The sequence below is a fragment of the Octopus bimaculoides genome, chromosome 16, assembly GCF_001194135.2.
Source record: "Octopus bimaculoides isolate UCB-OBI-ISO-001 chromosome 16, ASM119413v2, whole genome shotgun sequence".
Taxonomy (NCBI): Eukaryota; Metazoa; Mollusca; class Cephalopoda; order Octopoda; family Octopodidae; genus Octopus; species Octopus bimaculoides.
In genome coordinates, this window is record NC_068996.1 from 49,705,026 (window position 1) to 49,724,697 (window position 19,672).

The following is a 19,672-nucleotide window of genomic DNA, read 5'->3' on the forward strand; positions in this document are numbered from 1 at the left end:
TGGATGTGTTTACAGTATTTCTCCTAGATTTTTGCATTCTGAGTTCAAATCCATGAGCTCACGGAAAAAGGGTGGAAGCACATCCCCTAAAATTTTGTGGTAGGCAGTGAAAATGCTTTTGAACATCCTCCTGAAAAACTTAATTGCCAAAAGGAACAAGCCTCGAAACAGTTTTGAACTTACTTGAAACATTACTTTCCCATTATTGGATTGATCTGATTTTATTGATGTACAAATATAATAATAATTATTATTATACCCGTGTTTGTTTTGTTATGACTGGGGGAAAAAAAAAAAGTCAACTTAGATTATAAAAACATTTTGGACTTGGGTTTGTGTCCTCTAAGCAAATTTTGTTCCCGCACTTATGTTGAAATTCTATCCTGCCCTACACGGGTGGTAGATTTAATTCTTCACCTCATTCAACACCACCAACTGGAATGTGCAGAGACCAGTGTTGCCAGCATTCAGGCCAGGTCTTCCTCCCTCCTGCCCGCCCACTAGTGTCAGAAGCTCTATAAAGAGTCATGGACATTGCTTTCCCCTCCTGGCATAAAGACAATTTAATTTTTTTTAAATTAAAACATTTCCAATTTTATGCAAGAGTCTTCCATTAAGTTTGTGATAAGAAACATGAAAAACAAAATTTATTACAAAAAAAAAAAAAAAAAAAAAATCAACATACCTGGATTGTTGGCTTCCTCCTCGAGTCGTTGTACTTGGGAACAGTCTGAAGCACTCTGTTCAAGAACTTGGGCAATAAATTTAACTTGAATGGGTGATAACCGTTTCAGCAATGAATACAAGGCCACTGTTTGCTCGCATTCACTCCAACTCTGAAACCAACTTGATATAGTTTTTACTTGATCTTTAAACATATTATTGGACTTCATAATGTCAAGTTTACAGCCGTCTACACTCCTCCGCTTCTTTCTCTATGTTTATTTGCATTCATATGCAAGTTTTGCCAGTGAGTGAATGAGCGAAATATAGAAATAGGGCAAAAAAGAACGACTAGAAATATCAGAAATAGACAATTTATGAAAAATAAACATTGAATGTTTATGACATCGTTCTTTCTGTATATATAAATATATACGTTCTTTAAATGCTTTTGTAATGGCTGAATATGAAAATATTTGTTTTACGTTGATAATCCTGAAGAATGTTTGATGAAATTAAAATCTAGAAAGAGGTATCCGCATTCAAATCGCTCCACACCTCAGCTGTTGAAGACGACGACAAACAGAGACGAGTAGTTCAGGACATCAGAGAAACAGCAGCAGCAGCAGAAATGAAAAGGAAAAAATATATATATATATATATAAAATAAAGCTAATTTAGTAACAGATAAAGTAAATAAGAAGTAACATAAAACTACAAAAAACAAAAGACATTTATATAGCTCCTCATTGCACGTCTAAATATGTGTGTATGTAAAGATATATACTTAGAGAGAGAGAGAGAGAAAGGCAGCAAGCAAAGATGAAAAAAAAAAAAAAAAAAAAAAACATAGTTGCACTCACCATTCATATGATGACATTTGAAGTCTATTCAATTTGCTAATGGACAAGTATATTATATAGGTAGACGAAAATAAAATGCAATAGAAACAATTTATAAACACGAGACTACGTAAATACCCCATCACAACCCAAAGGCGGACTACGAAACTAAGGAAATTTAGTTTGAAGTGGTAGCTCTGCTTCCAATATTACGGATGCTTTTATACATATTATACATATATATATATATATATATATGGCACTCTGGTATATATATATATATATATATATATATATATATATATATATATATATATATATATATATATATATGTGTGTGTGTGTATATATATACATACATACAAATGCGTATGATTTTGCTTGCTTTCCTCTTGCTCAGCGCTCACGCACAAACGCGCGCACGCACGCACACACGCTCAGAAATGTGCAGTGATACAAATGGGGGGAGAAATTGTTTCTACACAGAAGGAAACCGAAATATAAATCTTAAACAAAACAAGAATTGTGAAGGAAGAAGCAGCGCAAAGAGAGACCCAACAACTTCTCCCACCACTGAGACAACAAATGCTCTCCACCACCACCCGACACACACCTACCCCACCCTCGTGCCTGTTTGCAATTAAACTTGTGGATCCCCTCAAGTCACATTCGACTAAACATAGTCACTTACAAGTCCACACAAGCTCAAATCATTCTCGAACCCGAGAGACTGCCCACAACTATATATATATATATATATATATATATATATATATATATATATATATATATATATATATATATATATATATACATACATATACATATATATATATACATACACGCACACGCATATACATACACGCACACACGCATATACATACATATACATATATATACATACACGCATATACATACATATATATACATACACGCACACGCATATACATATATATATATATATACATACACGCATACACACACACATATGCTTTTACTTGTTTTGGTCATTGGACTGCGGCCATGAAGTACTGCCTCAAAGGGTTTAGTCGAACAAATCGACTGTAGTACATGATTTTTTTTTCAAGTCTGGTATTTATTCACTAGGTCACTTATGCCAAACCGTTACGTTACGGTGGGGTGGGGATTTCAATACAAACACAACGATTCAAACACACACACACACACACACACGTATATGCATACATACACGAGCGACAGGCTTCTTTCACTTACCGTCTACCAAATCCAGAAACAGGGATTTGGTCGACCCGGGCCTATAGCAGAAGACACTCGCCCAAGGGGCGGCACAGTGACTCCTAAGGCTGGGAAGTAAGCCATACATGTATGTATATATATATGTATGTATATATATATGTATGTATATATATATATATATGTATATTATTACATACATACAACCAAAACAAAACGGTGACAATTAAACACGCACAACTATACATAATACACGAGCTGTCACTGGTGTTATATCATCCACCCCGCTGACTTTGTTTACCCACAAAACTTTTTAAATTATATTTTTGGGAGGTAGATGAAATTTTGCACAGAAATACTTTTTCGAGAGTATATATTACGTAATGTTACTGCTTCGAATATAAATGTGAAAAACGAAACAAAGTGAAAAAGTGCTCCAGTTACGGAAATTGTTCGGAAACAAGGTCGATAAAGAAAAAGAAGAATGAATAGGAACTCCACCAAAAAAAAATTTGTTAGTAAATTTAATCAACATAATCGTATTCTACACCCTCGAAGACATACCTGTGCAATATTTCATTAGGCAAAAAAAAAAACAAAAAAACCCACATATTTTTCTGAAAGTTACGTAAAAGCAATAATAGAAGTGAGAGGACGGGGAACAAGCAAGTTGTAAGTAAGTTCTAAGCAAACCTTATGTATGTGTGACACATCCTCTCATTAGCGATGTGTAATAAAACTTAGCTCTTGCCCATATTTGCATAAACGTATTTAGTGAAAGGGGAAAAAGTTAAAATATTTGATTGCGTTTGAGAATGTTTTCAAAGATCTGACAAAATATATATATATATAATTATACATATGTACACACACGCGCACGCACTTAATGACAGGTAGAAGTTCTAGAATAACTCAAGGGCCGAGAGTTTCGTGTTTTAGTACTTATCAATGAACGAAACTCTCTAGCTTTTAGTTAACTTAGAATGAGGAACTGGATAATGAGGTAAATTCGTGGGACGGAATAGTCAAGGTGGATGTAGCAGGTGTAAGGGGGTCTGCCCGAGAATAATTATTGCGTGCTGACGGACCCGGAGAACCTGTGTATGTAGAAGATTATGACTACGAGTGGTGGGTAAAAAAAAAAGAAAAGACACCAGCACAATGCCGGAAAGGTGCCACACAGTGGGATTGAACACGTTTATATTTTAAAGAAATATAATATAGACATTTTGAAAAAAATAATTGTGTTGTAAAGTTGGCTGCAAAGAGTAATGTAAACGGTGTTACTACAGGTTCAATGAAATCGCTCGGAGGTGGGGGGGGGGCGAATGGCTTCATTTCATCTTTCATTATATAAATCCATTCCTTTCATTCGTTTTTTTATTTTTTTGAGGGGTGGTTGTCCCCACCTTATGCTGTCCCCTATATGTAAGGCCTTCATGGCCAATTTCATAAAATAAAGAAGCTTGTTTCCCAATCACATGGATCCATGTTCAGTCCCACTGTGTGGCACCTTGAGCAAATGTCTACTATAGCCTCGAGCCGACCAAACCCTTATGAGTGGATTTGGTAGAAAGAAGCCCCTCGTGTGTGTGTGTGTGTGTGTGTGCGCGCGTGCGCGCGCACGCACACATAGGGTGCGAGGGGTAAATTGTCGCCATTTTATATTTTTAATTTCGTGTATGCACAATGTTTGCTTTTTATTTTGTCACCTACACAGTATGGTAGGGTCTGTTGGGCACCGTCTGTGAGAAAAACAGCACTATGACGCAATTCACTCTGCCAGAAATTTGAAAATGACACTGTATTTCTTGGCATTCGCGCCAGAAGCTCCAATACTAACATTTCACAGTGCGGAGGATTCGGAAAGAGCTGGATGAGTCTAATGGTGATTACGAAGGTATGGCAGCTCGGACAACTCACTCTGATCATTCTAAGAAAAGAACTCCTGAATTTCTTGGTGAGATCTAGGCCATGATTGACAACGATCCCTCCAAGTCAATCAGGTCCATTGACAAGGACATGGAAGTGTCTCAGTTTCTTATCTGGCAGGTAGCACATGAAAACATTCAGTATTCCTCATACAAGATGAGAAAGGGCCAATTTTTATCCCAAGCTATCAAGGACAAGAGGAAAGACTATGCTACAAATCTTCTGAACAAGTTCAAGCATCCCCTACAACCGAACATGCTTTCGTTTTTCTCAAACAAGAAACATTTCTGCCAGGATCAGATGATGAACACACAGAACAACTGTTGGCTTGCTGTGTACCCAAAACATGTACCGAGAGTGATAGAAATCAAACATCCAGTCAACATCATGGTGTTTGGAATGATCACTAGTTATGGTGACGTTATGACTCCATTCATCTTCCCACATGGCCTCAGACTCAACATGGAGGCCTACATCAAATGTTTAGAGGGGGTAGTGCTGCCCTAGGTGGGCAACAGGACTCTGCACCATGCTACACAAGCAGGAGAACCCAGTCATGGCTGCCAGACAATTTCTACAACCACATCACCCCTAACATCTGGCCACCTAACTTCCCAGACTGCAACCCCCTTGATTATTATGTGTGGGGCACAGTTGAGCGAGAGACCAACAAAACTCCTTGTAACACCAAAGATGAACTGAAGGCAAGGATTATGGCAGCATTCACCAACTTAAAGGAGACCATCCAGAAGAGTGGCAGGAGATTCTTAAGTTGTCTGGAGGTCATGGTTGAAACCAATGGCGATTCCATTGAAAAAATTTACTCTTTAGTATTTCAAGATATTTTTATGTAATTTTGGTAAATATATCAGTTAAAATGAGATGTCAGTTATATTTTCATTTTTGTGTAATTTAGATGACAATATACCTCATCATCATCATTATCGTTTAACGTTCACTCTCCATGCTGGCATGGATTGGATGGTTTGGCTGAGAACTGGCATGCCGGGAGGCTGCACCAGGCACCAATCTGATTTAACAAGGTTTCTATAGCTGGATGCCCTACCTAATGCCAATCACTCCAAAAGTGTAGTGGGTGCTTTTTACATGCCACCGGCATGGGAACCAGTCAGGTGGCACTGGCATTGGCCATGCTCGAGTGGTGCTTTTTACGTGCCACCGGCACCAGCATATATATATCATTAATCTTCTCCATTAATCTTTAAAATATATCCTACATGTACCCTGGAATTTCTGGATGTGGATCCAACGATGAATGCAATGTATCGCTGATGATGCCTGATAGCCATAAGTGGTGAACGTGCTCCGCAGACACACTACCTGGGACTTACCTTGAAACAAGCTTTGGATAATGCTTGTAACACCTTATTTCTTTAACTTTAAATTCGGTGTGTGTGTGTGTGTGTGTGTATGTGTGTGTAATAAAAAAAATAATAAATAAATGCACCCTTTTAAAGCCTAGCCAGGCTCAGGGGCCCGGTTTCCCGGTTTCAATAGCGTATGTGTTCCCCAGCTGGACAGGACGCCAGTCCATCGCAGCGTTACTCATTTTTGCCAGCTGAGTGGACTGGAGCAACGCAAAATGAAGTGTTTTGCTCAAGAACACAATGTGTCGCCCGGTCCAGGAATTGAAACCACAATCTTACGATCATGGTACTGACACCCTAACCACTAAGCCATGCACTAGAATGAAAAACACAAGCAAGGGATAAAAATATTAAGAATTTAATAAACTTGGGAAAGTACAGAACAAGAAGTAAGCCTAAAATAAAAGGAAAGAGTTTAAAATACTGTAGGTAAATATAAAATTCAATAAAAATAATCTGATGCTTTATCATAAATTCCCACATATCAAATAAGAATTGTTTTAAGATCTTTGAAATAGAGATTAATTCTTGTTTATTATTAATACAATGTTTTAAAGATGATCTTTATTTTCTTTCATTATGATTAACTCTATGACATCTACATTTATTTGAGGGAAACTTAGATTTACGTAAGAGGGAAATGAACTGACAAACAGTTAACTAACTAAAAATTAAAACTAAAAGTAAACTAAAACAAGAGCACTCAGAGAGCACAAACCTCCGCCAAGGCAACACCAATGTCCTCTCAACGATTAGCCAGAGATGATTTTTTTTAAATGAGAATATCTGAAATAAATTCGACTGCTCTCAAATGAGAATACTAAAAATGAACCCAACCACTCTCAAAAATTAGGGAAAGAAACCAGAAAAATAATCCAGAATCCTTGTCCAGTACTGGATTGATCTCAAAATTTAATCAGTTCGTGTCAGTGCTGACGCAAAACATCCCTTAAAGCTTCATCCGAATCCATCCGTCATATATATATGACGGGCTTCTTTCAGTTTCCGTCTACCAAATCCACCCACAAGGCCTTGTTCAACCTGTGGCTATGGTAGAAGACACCTGCCCAAGGTGCCACGCAGTGGGACTGAACCCGGAACCATGTTGTTGGTAAGCAAACTACTTACCACACAGCCACTCCTTGAACAAATGTAGCTTACCACTGGTCCATCATATTGGACAAAACCGAATTAAGATTGAACTAAAACTGAATTAGTTGTAAAGCATTAAATTGACCGCGAGTGAGTAAAGGTTGACCTTAAGAATATTATTCACATACTGCCGTGTGTGAATATGCATGCATCTATCCATGTGTGTGTGTCTTTGTGTTTGTGTCCCCCACCCCATCACTACTTGACAACCAGTGTCAGTGTGTTTATGTCCCCATAACTTAGCAGGTCAGCAAAAGAGACCAATAGAATAAGTACTAGGCTTATAAAGAATAAGTCCTGGGGTCGATTTGCCTGACTAAAAACCCTTGAAGGTGGTGCTCCAGTATGGCTGCAGTCTAATGGCTGAAACAAGTAAAAGAATAAAAGGATATATATATATATAGGCATAGGAGTGGCTGTGTGGTAAGTAGCTTGCTTACCAACCACATGGTTCTGGCAAAAGAGACCGATAGAATAAGTACTAGGCTTCCAAAGAATAAGTCCTGGGGTCAATTTGCTTGACTAAAGGCAGTGCTCCAGCATGGCCACAGTCAAAAGACTGAAACAAGTAAAAGAGTAAAACAGTATATACTTACGTTTTGAGTTTTTTATTTCCTTTTTGCATCACCAAACCTACACAAACACACACACATGTGCACACATACATACACGTTTCACTTAAGCATACTAATGCTAAAAACCTGGTGTCAGAACTTGAGTGAGCGAGTGAGTGGGAGAGTGAGTGAGAAAGTGAGAGAGTGAGTAAATGAGAGAGTCAAATACACTCTCATATTCTTCTTTTGTTATTTTGTCATTTGATCAGAGCCATTCTGGGACACGCCTGCAACTATTTCAGTCATATTGGCTCCAGTACTCGTACTCATTCATTCTGATACTTTATCAATTTCAAATTATCAGATAGTAAGATGTAAAGGGACACACCACAGAAAAGGTGGGTTTCTAGATCAGCATAAGCACATAAAAAGGAGTGTATATACATCAGGCTTTTGCACAGTTTCTGCCTCTTAGATTCCACAATTCATTTGGGCCAACCTAAGGTTACTGTAGAATACAATTCTCCAAAACATCCAATGAGATTTTTATATCCTTGGTTGCGGATATATGATCTTAACAAAGCAGCGGTAAAGCAATGTATTCACAGACATGACTTCTGACTACCAACATGCAATACTCCAATGCCTTCCTTCTGTCTCAATGAGTCCACCTTGTTATCACAACATCTCCCCTTTTGAGACTGACTTCCACTAGAAGTGAATAAATATTTTTTTTCTTTCGCACAACATCTCCCTTTTAGAGATTTACTTCCCTCAAGCTTAATATTTTTTTTTATTTTGGAACTACCTCTAACAATTCTGTTTTCTTTTTCTTGTACTGGTACACCTTGGTTTCATGATTTCCTGCAGAGTTGGCACATCAAAAATATCATAAAGAACTTCCATGGGTACTTCTTTTCTTGTAACCCTTTCTTCAGCAAACCTTTTCTGCTGATTCATGTGTCTTTTATGTTCCCATTTTGAACCTTTCCCCACATACGTCATTTTACCAATCTGTTTTATTATTTCACTATCTTCCCAATCTCCTTTTTCTATTTCTGTAAAACTCTGAAAAACACCTTATCACCAGTTTCTAAATACTTGGTCATATTTTTAGTTTTTTTCCCCAGTTTTTGTTTTTCTTCCAAGTAATAATTTGTCAAAAACTGACTTAATTTTTCTTGCAAACAACAGTTCCGCAGGCGACATGCCTGAAAGGGTATTTAGGTTTAGCGTTACACAGTAAACTCTCAGGAATTGTTGCAATGCTACATCATCCACTACCTCATTTCTGGATTTCCTTGGTGTCTTTTTGAACATGTCCACAAAGCGTTCAGCTAGTTTGTATGATCTTGGATAATAAGGAGTGATATATTCAATTGAGAACATCTTGCAAAATTTCTTAAATTCACTCGCAGTAAATTGTGTACCGTTATGGAGATTATGGTGTCTAGAACACCATGCCTTGCAAAAAGTCCTCGTGGAAAATCCATTGTTACCGTGGAGGTTGGTTTTCTACATTTACACATTTCTGACCGTTTTGTAAAGCCAACTACCACTATTAGATAATATGATCCATTTAATGGTCCTGCAAAGTTTATGTGTAGCCTAGTCCATGGAATATCAGTCTTGGGCCAAGGTTGAAATTTTCTAGGAGGTCATTTTACTGCAGGATTTTCCCAACTTCTCAATATCTAGATCCATTTTCAGCCAGTAAACACAACTCCTCGTAAGTGACTTCATCTTAGAAATTCCTGGATTCCAGCATGGAATTCCTTTAACATCTCATTTTGTAGTTAGACAGGCATTACTACCCTCTGTGCATACATAAGCACATTATTACATATTGAATACAAGTTCGAAACTGTATTTCATCCAGCAACACATTTTTTTTTTATTTGTTTCTTCTGATCTCACTATTTTTCCATTTTCATGATAAACTCATCCATCTCTGCTTCAATTTTTATTTCCTTTAATGTGATAGGCAATTCATTCACAATGTTGCACAATATACCTTTTATATCATTTTCAGCTCTTAACGCTGCTAGCACAGTGTCTTCTAGTATTTTGGCATTAACCTTGACAAACCATCTGTATGTCCCAATTTTTCAGATGGCAAATACTCCATCTTGAAATCTTAATTCAGAAGGATTGTACTCCAGCGCTGCAATCTGTTAGCTGTATAATACATTTTTAAATCTCTAAACAACAGTAGTATTATTCCCTTCATGGGACTGTCACATTAAATTGACAGCATACAACTACTTCAACGTATCACTACTGCAAGAAATGTATTATTTCTAATTTTGAAATCAGTGAATGTATTTCACTAGAATTATAATATGTTTACAAGAGCTTGACAGGCATCTTCGACTAGCAGGACATGCTACTCCAGACTGATGACGAGCAAAGACTCAGAAACATGTCTCTGGATGCAGGCTTAGCTAGGTGGAGGTACTTGTCTCCCCCTTGCAAACATAAGTACACAGGAAATGTGTCAAGGCCGACAGGAAGCGGTGCAGCTTCCTAGGGCTAACCAACAGTAGTATTATTCCCTTCAGGGGACTGTCACATTAAGTTGACAGCATATAACTACTTCTAAAACTTTAGGTTCAATAAGGTTTGCACAGCACCTCACAGACCCTATCCACTCTACTGACATGATCCAAAGACAAAACCAGGGCAAGATATTCAGTGCCAACGTGAGTTGCAGGCTCAGGAATGTGGGAGCACCACCATATCAATTCCAACGCCATTCCCTGCACATCTGGTTTTATATCAAAATGACCTTCTCCTAGAGACATGCTTTAGAAAAAAACTGAGGAGTGCCACACTCCCAGTAACCTTTCACCATACCAGACACCAACCCAAAATTTCTGAAGGCATGTACTATTTCTAGATAGTCATCGAACCTACACTTAGTTCATCCATCACTTTAATAGGTCATGCTTTTAGTACTAGGCGACCTGGCCATTCACGAAACCTCGCAAATGACCTTACAGACATACACTCCAAGACGTGGCAATAGTTTAACAGATGTCTGACCACTAAGTAAGAATTTCTAGGGAGAGCTGAAAAGCAGGAGACCTTTAGAGAAGAAACCCACCCACCCCTCATTCAAGTATTTCAGCCCTTAACACCTTACAAAGTAAAAGGGCCAGACTGTACCTGGTCATGATTCCTAGATATTTCCCTGCTTCAACATTTTGTTATTTCTTTATTGCCCACAAGGGACTAAACATAGAGGTGACAAACAAGGACGGACAAAGGGATTAAGTCGATTACATCGACCTCAGTGAGTAACTGGTACTTAATTTATCGACCTCGAAAGAATGAAAGGCAAAGTCGACCTCGGCGGAATTTGAACTCAGAATGTAACGGCAGACGAAATACCGCTAAGCATTTCGCCCAGTGTGCTAACGTTTCTGCCAACTCGCCACCTTCGTAAAGTAAAGACAGAAAGTGTACAAGTATTTTGCTTTGTCTAGAGAGAGTCATTATGCCAATATTAATATTCCACATTTTGTGCTACTGTCTACATTTTAACACTTCTGAACGGTTAAGGCGCCCCACTTAAAATAAAGAATTCAAAGATAGATTCCAAGAGTGGATAAAATATATACAATCCATAACTGTTAGTCTAATAAAATATATTTTGTCGGACTAACGATTATGGGTTAAATATAGAGTGTATTTGTATATGTGCGCACGCATCTTTATTGATTGTAGGACGATATGTTTAGGCTGAACAAGCCAATGAAGCAAAACTACAAAGCCCTATCGACTGAACTCATTTTGAATCAAGGAAGCTTGGTCACATGACTTAAAAGAAATAGAAACCATATCATTTGTGCCATACTCTGCTGCCTGGACAAACACATTAGACAATGTAATCCTATAACAGGGTGGATCAGTCACAGCTGAATTACTTCTGATCATTAATAGGCCAGCAAAATTAGGACTGACAACATACATGCATAACACACAGATAACACACACACACAGCTAACAGTCAACTATTTTGATAATTAAAAAAAAAAACCATACACATGTACATACAGGTACAAATAAGATGACTGTATGACTAAGAAGTCCACTTTGCCAACATGCGATTCTCGGTTCGATCTCATTGCACTGAATATGTATGTGTGTGTGTGTACGCGTAATTAACACTGAAATATAACTTCACAGGATAAGAAAATTTCACGTTTAAATGGTTTCTGAAAGACATCAATGAATAAAAAGACCTAAAAATACCTCAATCGGAACACTGATGTATTAAATATCTTGATATATAAAATGTACTTAACCAACAACCAGTTCACAAGACTAGAAGTACTCTTTCGTTTCAAACGTAAAGGATTTTATAAAGAAAAATTACAACGAAAAGACAAAAAAATACTCCACTTCGTACTAACAAATGAAAGAGTGTTGTTTCAAACCAGTAGAGTATAATTTAGTTAGACATGTCAAATAACATACAACATAAATTTTTGATTAACATGGATATTTTGTTGTGTCTGAGAAGAGTCATTCTGCCTTAATGTCTTAATATGTAATACACTCACCAGTTCGATTTCCACTCGTTTATTATTAATTATATATTTTTAGTATATTACTTGTATATTTCGTTTTTGTATTTGATTTGCAAGATTCTTTAAAATCTGTAAATAATAATATTTGATAAGCTTAAAGCTTATAAGTGATTACTGGTCATTGATTAAGGTAAATAATCTAATATTGGAGCATATAAGATACTTTATGTAAAATTTGTGTGTTGAAACAAATTTTGCTGTGTCTAGGGAGAGTCATTACGCCAATATTAATAACAGACACACACACAGGTTCAATTCCACTTCTTTATTACTAATCAATTGGTTAGATATCTATCCAACAAACTAATCGATCTTTAATCAATTGACTAATGATAAAGGAGTGAAACTGAACCACTATGTATGTCATTAATATTAGCATAATGACTCTCTAGACAAAACAAAATACTTGTACGTTTTCTGCCTTTACTTTTTCCAGTTATTAGACTGTGGCCATGCTGGAGCACCACCTTGAAGAATTTTAGTCAAACCTAGTACGTTTTTCTATCCATCATTGCCAATCTGCTAAGATACTGGGACGCACCAACACTGGCTATCAATCAGTGGTGGTGGTGACAGACACATACACAAAGATACACACACATATATATACATATACGAAAGGCTTCTTTAAGTTTCTGTCTACCAAATCCACTAATAAGGCTTTCATCAGCCCAGGGCTATAGTAGAAAATATTTGCCCAAGGTTCCACCTAGTGTGGCTGAACCCGGAACCATACAGTTGAGAGCCATTAGCTACTTTGAGTCTTATCTCATTTTTGTTTATAATTTACTTAGGCTGAAAGCCATTATGCTTCACTTTTCATAAATACACATTCTGTTAGAAGGAAGCCACAAACAACAGATCAAAAGAACGTATTTGGTTACACAAGGCTTCCATTAAAGTTTTTCATTCGAGCATGGTTCAGAAAATACTTCTTAAAACTGTTAGAGCATGCGAAAGTGCCCACGGGTCATGATCAAAGGGAAGTACATCGAGTAAATGAACATACTACATACCTACATATACTCTTTTACGCTTTTATACTCTTTTAATTGTTTCAGTCATTTGACTGCGGCCATGCTGGAGCACCGCCTTTAGTAGAGAAAATCGACCCCAGGACTTATTCTTTGGAAGCCTAGTACTTATTCTATCGGTCTCTTTTTGCCAAACCGCTAAGTTACGGGGACGTTAACACACCAGCATCGGTTGTCAAGCAATGTTGGGGGGACAAACACAGACACACAAACACACATACATATATACGGCAGACTTCTTTCAGTTTCCATCTACCAAATCCACTCACAAAGCTTTGGTCGGCCCAAGGCTACAGTAGAAGACACTTGCCCAAGGTGCCACACAGTGGGAATGAACCCAGAACCATGTGGTTGGTAAGCAAGCTACTTACCACACAGCCACATACATTATTACTATTATTATTATTATTATTATTATTATTTAAAACATTTTAATTCGGCTCCTTGCAGCTCAAATTTTCACAGGCTTCTAACAGAAATCTACCTTGTTCAAGCTTAGATTACCAGTAATCTGGCCTAGTTAGTTTCTGTTAGAAGCCTGCAAAACTTTAAGTTACATGGAACCAAATCAAACTGTTTTAGATAATAATATATGTAACTCCTAGTAAATGTGTTGAGTACCCTTTTCTTTCATTTATCCACTCTCCCATATATATATATATATATATATATAGGCGCAGGAGTGGCTGTGTGGTAAGTAGCTTGTTTACCAACCACATGGTTCCGGGTTCAGTCGCACTGCGTGACACCTTGGGCAAATGTCTTCTACTATAGCCTCGGGCCGACCAAAGCCTTGTGAGTGAATTTGGTAGACGGAAACTGAAAGAAGCCCGTCGTATATATGTATATATATATATATGTATGTATGTGTATATGTTTGTGTATCTGTGTTTGTCCCCCCAACATCACTTGACAACCGATGCTGGTATTTATGTCCCCGTAACTTAGCAGTTCGGCAAAAGAGACCGACAGAATAAGTACTAGGCTTGCAAAGAATAAGTCCTGGGGTCGATTTACTCGACTAAAGGCGGTGCTCCAGCATGGCCGCAGTCAAATGACTGGAACAAGTAAAAGAGTAAAAGGGGGTGTATATATATATATATATATATATATATATATATATATATATATATATATATATATATATATATATATCATATACAAGCAGAGATGATGGTATGTGAATATAGTGTTTGATTTGTAACCATAAGTTTTATTCTATTGCATGGCACTTTGGACAAGTGGATCCCAGTTTGAAAGTGAAAATGGTACATAGAAACTGTAAAGAAGACTGTCATGCACACACACACAGACACACACACATACACACACACATACACACACACACACACACACACACACAAACCAGTGTTATTTCCAAGATGTTGTGAAAACATTCTGGCCATGGGAAAATATTACCTTTACATGGAAACAGGTAAGAGTTGGTAACAAAAGGGCATCCAAACATAGAAGATTTGTGCCAATAAACTCCATTATATCCATGCAAGCATGGGGAAAATGGATGTTAAAATGACGATGATGAAGAGAACATTCTTTATTCATTTATTTAGTTATTTCCTACAAAAATTTCTTGCTTTGAAACAGAAAGGTAGAAGACAATTTAAGAATAAAACAATATTTATACATTATACAAAAGACTGTAACCAATAACTTTGGCACATATTTTAAAATCTATTTGACTGAACATATAACCCAAAATAATTTATAACGAAAGCAAATAATAATAATAATAATAATAATAATAATAATAATAATAATAATAAAACACTCATTTATAGCTCACCTTCTAAAAGGAACATGACAACAGTTAATGTATACGATACTCGTGATTCATAGCATTGTATAAAACACGTTTTGTAAATTGTGAGAAGGTCGTTTGTAGAACACCCTCGCCCTCAACACATCCCTAAAGATATTTTAAAACATCAAGACACACCTTTCGTGCATGACGAAGCATATAAGATTACTTCAGGTATACACTGAGAAATAAAACATTTAGGACAAAACTGGGATAAATTTTAAAATTTATGTAATCAAAATTTTGATTATATATTCAATTCAAAACTCTGGTGTTTTATCAAAAGCAAATCACTGAGAAATTGTGACAATTTGTAAACTTGATAAAGGACAACGTTACTACTGAACATGAAATGCTTATTCTGGGTAGCTATTTACCAATGAAGCGCCTACAAAATGTCACAGCTAGGCAACATTGTCATGTAGTGAAGAAAGCAATTGTTCAGGTTCTTAAGATGATGAATTTCTTATCTATGTGAATGTGGAAACAACGAATTGACTTATTATTCTGGATTACATAAGGCAGCAAGCTGGAAGAATTGTTGGTAGAGGTAGAGGGGGAGGTAGAGAGGGAGAGAGGGGGAGGGAGAGAGGGGGAGGTAGAGAGGGAGAGAGAGAGAAATATTAAAATTTGGATATCAAATAAGTCACCATCAAATCAGTGGTGCCAAATGTTTAGTGTCAAAGAGGACTCACTCTGCTGGGTCATACTTAACCCAAAATATGTAAGGCAAACTTTAACACCCATTGGATCTGAAACTGGGACAAGCTGTGAGACTATACAACCAAGCCAAACCTTAGTCTAGCTCTTAACTATCATCCAGAAAGTAACAAGAAGAAAAAAAGTTTTTGTACAGGTGTTAATAACTTAATTATGAAAGAAGAGAAGAAAATTAAGCTATGGGTTTTAAGTCTTTTGTTACTGTATTTCTCTTGAAATACACTGCTCCTATTTCAATTAGTTTTGAAAATAATGAAGAAAATAAAGTAATTTTGTCATTGTTAAGCTGGTATTTAAAACCTAAGATTCAGATTTTGATGAAAAGTTTTAATCTAGGTCTCTTTAAAACAGGAAATTTGTATCATTAGAAGAACAAATGGTGTTCTCAAAGGTTTTTATCAAAAGGATTAAATTAAAGAGTTGTGCCGGTGGCACATGAAAAGACATCCGAGCGAGATCGTTGCTAGTGTCGCCAGACTGGCTCCTGTGCAGGTTGCACGTAAAATACACCATTTTGAGCGTGACCGTTGCCAGTACCGCCTGACTGGCCTTCATGCCGGTGACACGTAAAAGCACCCACTACACTCTCTGAGTGGTTGGCATTAGGAAGGGCATCCAGTTGTAGAAACTCTGCCAAATCAGATTGGAGTCTGGTGTCCTCAGTCAAATCGTCCAACCCATGCTAGCATGGAAAGCGGACGTTAAACGATGATGATGATAGCAATGGCAAACTGGGATATTTTTTTAACATTTTGCTAATCATAAAATAACATTGGTTAGTTATCAGTGTTGTTCCTTTTTTTTTTAATATAATTATAATACAGTAAAAAATGTATTAAATATAACTTAAAAGATATGGATGTATAAATGCCCTCACGTAGGTTGTATAGCACAGGGGTTTTCAAACTGTGGTCCACGGACTACAGGGGGTCCGCAAGGACAAGACAGGGGGTCCGTAGACAGCAAATACTTTTTATGGGCAATTTGATTTTATATATGTTTTTTAATCGAAATCTTTTAATTGACAATAAACCTATTTGTTAAATACTGTTAAATAAATAAATGTAAAAATATGTAATTTTAAGCAAATATTTATGTATAAATTTCATAAGCGTTTATAAGGGGGTCCCTAAGGTAAAGCCTGAAATATAAAGGGGTCCGCAAGTCAAAAAGTTTGAAAACCCCTGGTATAGCATACATACACTCGCTCATACAAACATCCACAAAGGTATAAGCATAAGCAAACGTGTGGTTTGGTGCACATACATTCACCTAGCAAATTAAAAAGCTACTTGGTGTTTATAAAAACGGGGAGGTTAAAGCTAAATTCAATTCATTCATACCATTGCTTTACACAAAGTGAGAAGATACATTGCAGAACTGTTATTTTAATGAGTTATATCTTTTATCACCTGAAGAGACACATCTACACCATTGGATGCTCCTAAACCAGTTGTTAAGTTTCCCATCCGTGAGTGATCAATGCTAGATGGATTGAAACAAATGTAATGATTAATAAAAATTCTCATATCTTCCATTTCATTAACCAAATATAAATGTGTGTGTGTGTATTAATATCAAACAATGAGAATGAGTGCTCAACACTGCAATGGACAAAAATTCTTTATGGTTTATGGCTACCATTGGTTTCATGTAAGTGATAAATCCCTTAACAATTATCAAGCCTGCAACATGGAACATTGGTGTTCATCTCCATCTTGGATTAAAACAATAAAATCACATAAGATCATGATAAAATATTGTGAGATTTTAGGTAAACAAAACAAATATCAGGGGCAACAACTTTTGAATTATTATCTCCCTTGCCTCAAATTTAGGTTAAATTTGATTTGAACTGTTCAAATATTTGCTAACATAAAATTTTTATAAACTTTCAAGAGAACATGAAATAATAATTTTTTTCTTTTAATAGATTTCAAAGCACACATATTTTGCTATAAATAATAGCATATAAATATCATTTTTCAAATTTTGAAACAAGGCCAGCAATTTCGGGGAGAGGATAAGTCAACTGCATCAACCCCAGCAGTCAACTGGTACTTATTTTCAGTGGACCCTGATGCAGTCCTCCAGCTTGTCAGATCCTGTCTGATTGTCCAACCCCTGCCAGCGTGAAACATGAGCATTAAATGATAATGATGATGAAATGGGTCAATTACATTAATCCCAGTGCATAACTGGTACTTATTTTATTGACCCTGAAAGGATGAAAGGCAAAGTTGACTTCAGTAGAATTTGAACTCAGAACAGACAAAATGCTAAGCATTATACCTGGAGTGCTAACAATTCTGCTAGCTCACCATTTAAAGGCACAAAAATATTGGGTTGAAAAACCTGTCAGGATACAAACGTCAAAGCTGCCCATGGAACTCAAATCTACATCTCCTGTAAGCACGGTAGATGTTCTATCATTGGACCAAAGTCAATCCTATGAATTTCTCAATTCACTTTAGAAAATTTGTTCTGAGCGGAAAGAACTGTATGTTGTTGACGTTATAACAGATGTGGGTTTGAGTCCATGATAAGCTTTTAACTTTATCTATCCAAAAAGGTTTTTAAACATATTCAAATGGTATTATTTATGGCTTTTACCAATCACATGGTTCCGGGTTCAATCCCACTGTGTGGCACCTTGGGCAAGTGTCTTCTACTATAGCCTCAGGCCGACCAAAACCTTGTGAGTGGATTTGGAAGACGGAAACTGAAAGAAGCCCGTCATATATATATGTATATGTGTTTGTGTGTTTATGTTTGTGTCTGAGTTTGTCCCCCCAACATCGCTTGACAACCAATGCTGGTGTGTTTATGTCCCCGTAACTTAGCGGTTCGGCAAAAGAGACCGATAGAATAAGTACTAGGCTTACAAAGAATAAGTCCAGGGGTCGATTTGCTCAACTAAAGGCGGTGCTCCAGCATGGCCGCAGTCAAATGACTGAAACAAGTAAAGAGAGTATATGCATAAATGTTTGTGTGTGTATGTGTGTGTGTGCGGTAAGCTTGCTTTGTAATCCTAAAATCCCAGGTTGTGGTTAATTTACTACTTTTGTATACACATACCGAAAAGAAATCTTGCAGAAGAGATGTTATTTTAACAAGATACATCTTGTAATCACCTGAAGAGACACATCTACATCGACGGATACACCTAAACTAGATGTTCAGTATCCCACCCATGAGGAATCAATGCTAGATTGGTCAAAACAATTGAAGTGATCAATAAACATTCTCTCATTAATCAAATACAGGCTTGGCTGGGTGGGGGTGCTTGTCTCCCCCTCGTAAACATAAGGACATAGGAAATGTGTCACGGCCGACAGGAAGCGGTGCAGCTTCCTGGGGCTAAATAGCAGTTGTATGATTCCCTTATTGGGACTGTCACGTTAAGTTGACGGTATACAACTACTTTATCATATCACTACTGCTTAAGTCTCTCCAAGAGATTTAGAAATGTATCGTTTCTAATTTTTGTAATTATATATATTAGATATAGATATATATATACTTTATTTAAAAGCAGCAGAAATATAACAAAAGACTCTTACTCGGAGTTTCACGTTCCCGTTCATCGGAAAACTGTCCGATGAACAGGAATGTGAAACTCCGAGTAACAGTCTTTTGTTATATTTCTGCTGCTTTTAAATAAAGCATATTACTCTACCTCTGGTATTTGAGTACTCTTATTTCCACCTTGTTGCACATTTATGTGCTTACTCTGGTATATATATATATATATATAT

General features: G+C 36.8%; 1 protein-coding gene across 1 annotated transcript in view; it reads right to left on the bottom strand.

The window, feature by feature from the left end:
* The window catches only part of LOC106877587 (protein Smaug homolog 1), a 109,141-nt gene that overhangs the window by 66,264 nt on the left and 23,205 nt on the right, over nucleotides 1-19,672 (bottom strand). The window contains exons 2-3 of the mRNA XM_052973497.1: nucleotides 17,327-17,399; nucleotides 686-1,226 (exon numbers count right to left, since the gene is read on the bottom strand). Of these exons, the coding sequence (XP_052829457.1) occupies nucleotides 686-893 (208 nt within the window). The 5' untranslated portion in view covers nucleotides 894-1,226; nucleotides 17,327-17,399. The remainder of the gene's footprint in view (nucleotides 1-685; nucleotides 1,227-17,326; nucleotides 17,400-19,672) is intronic.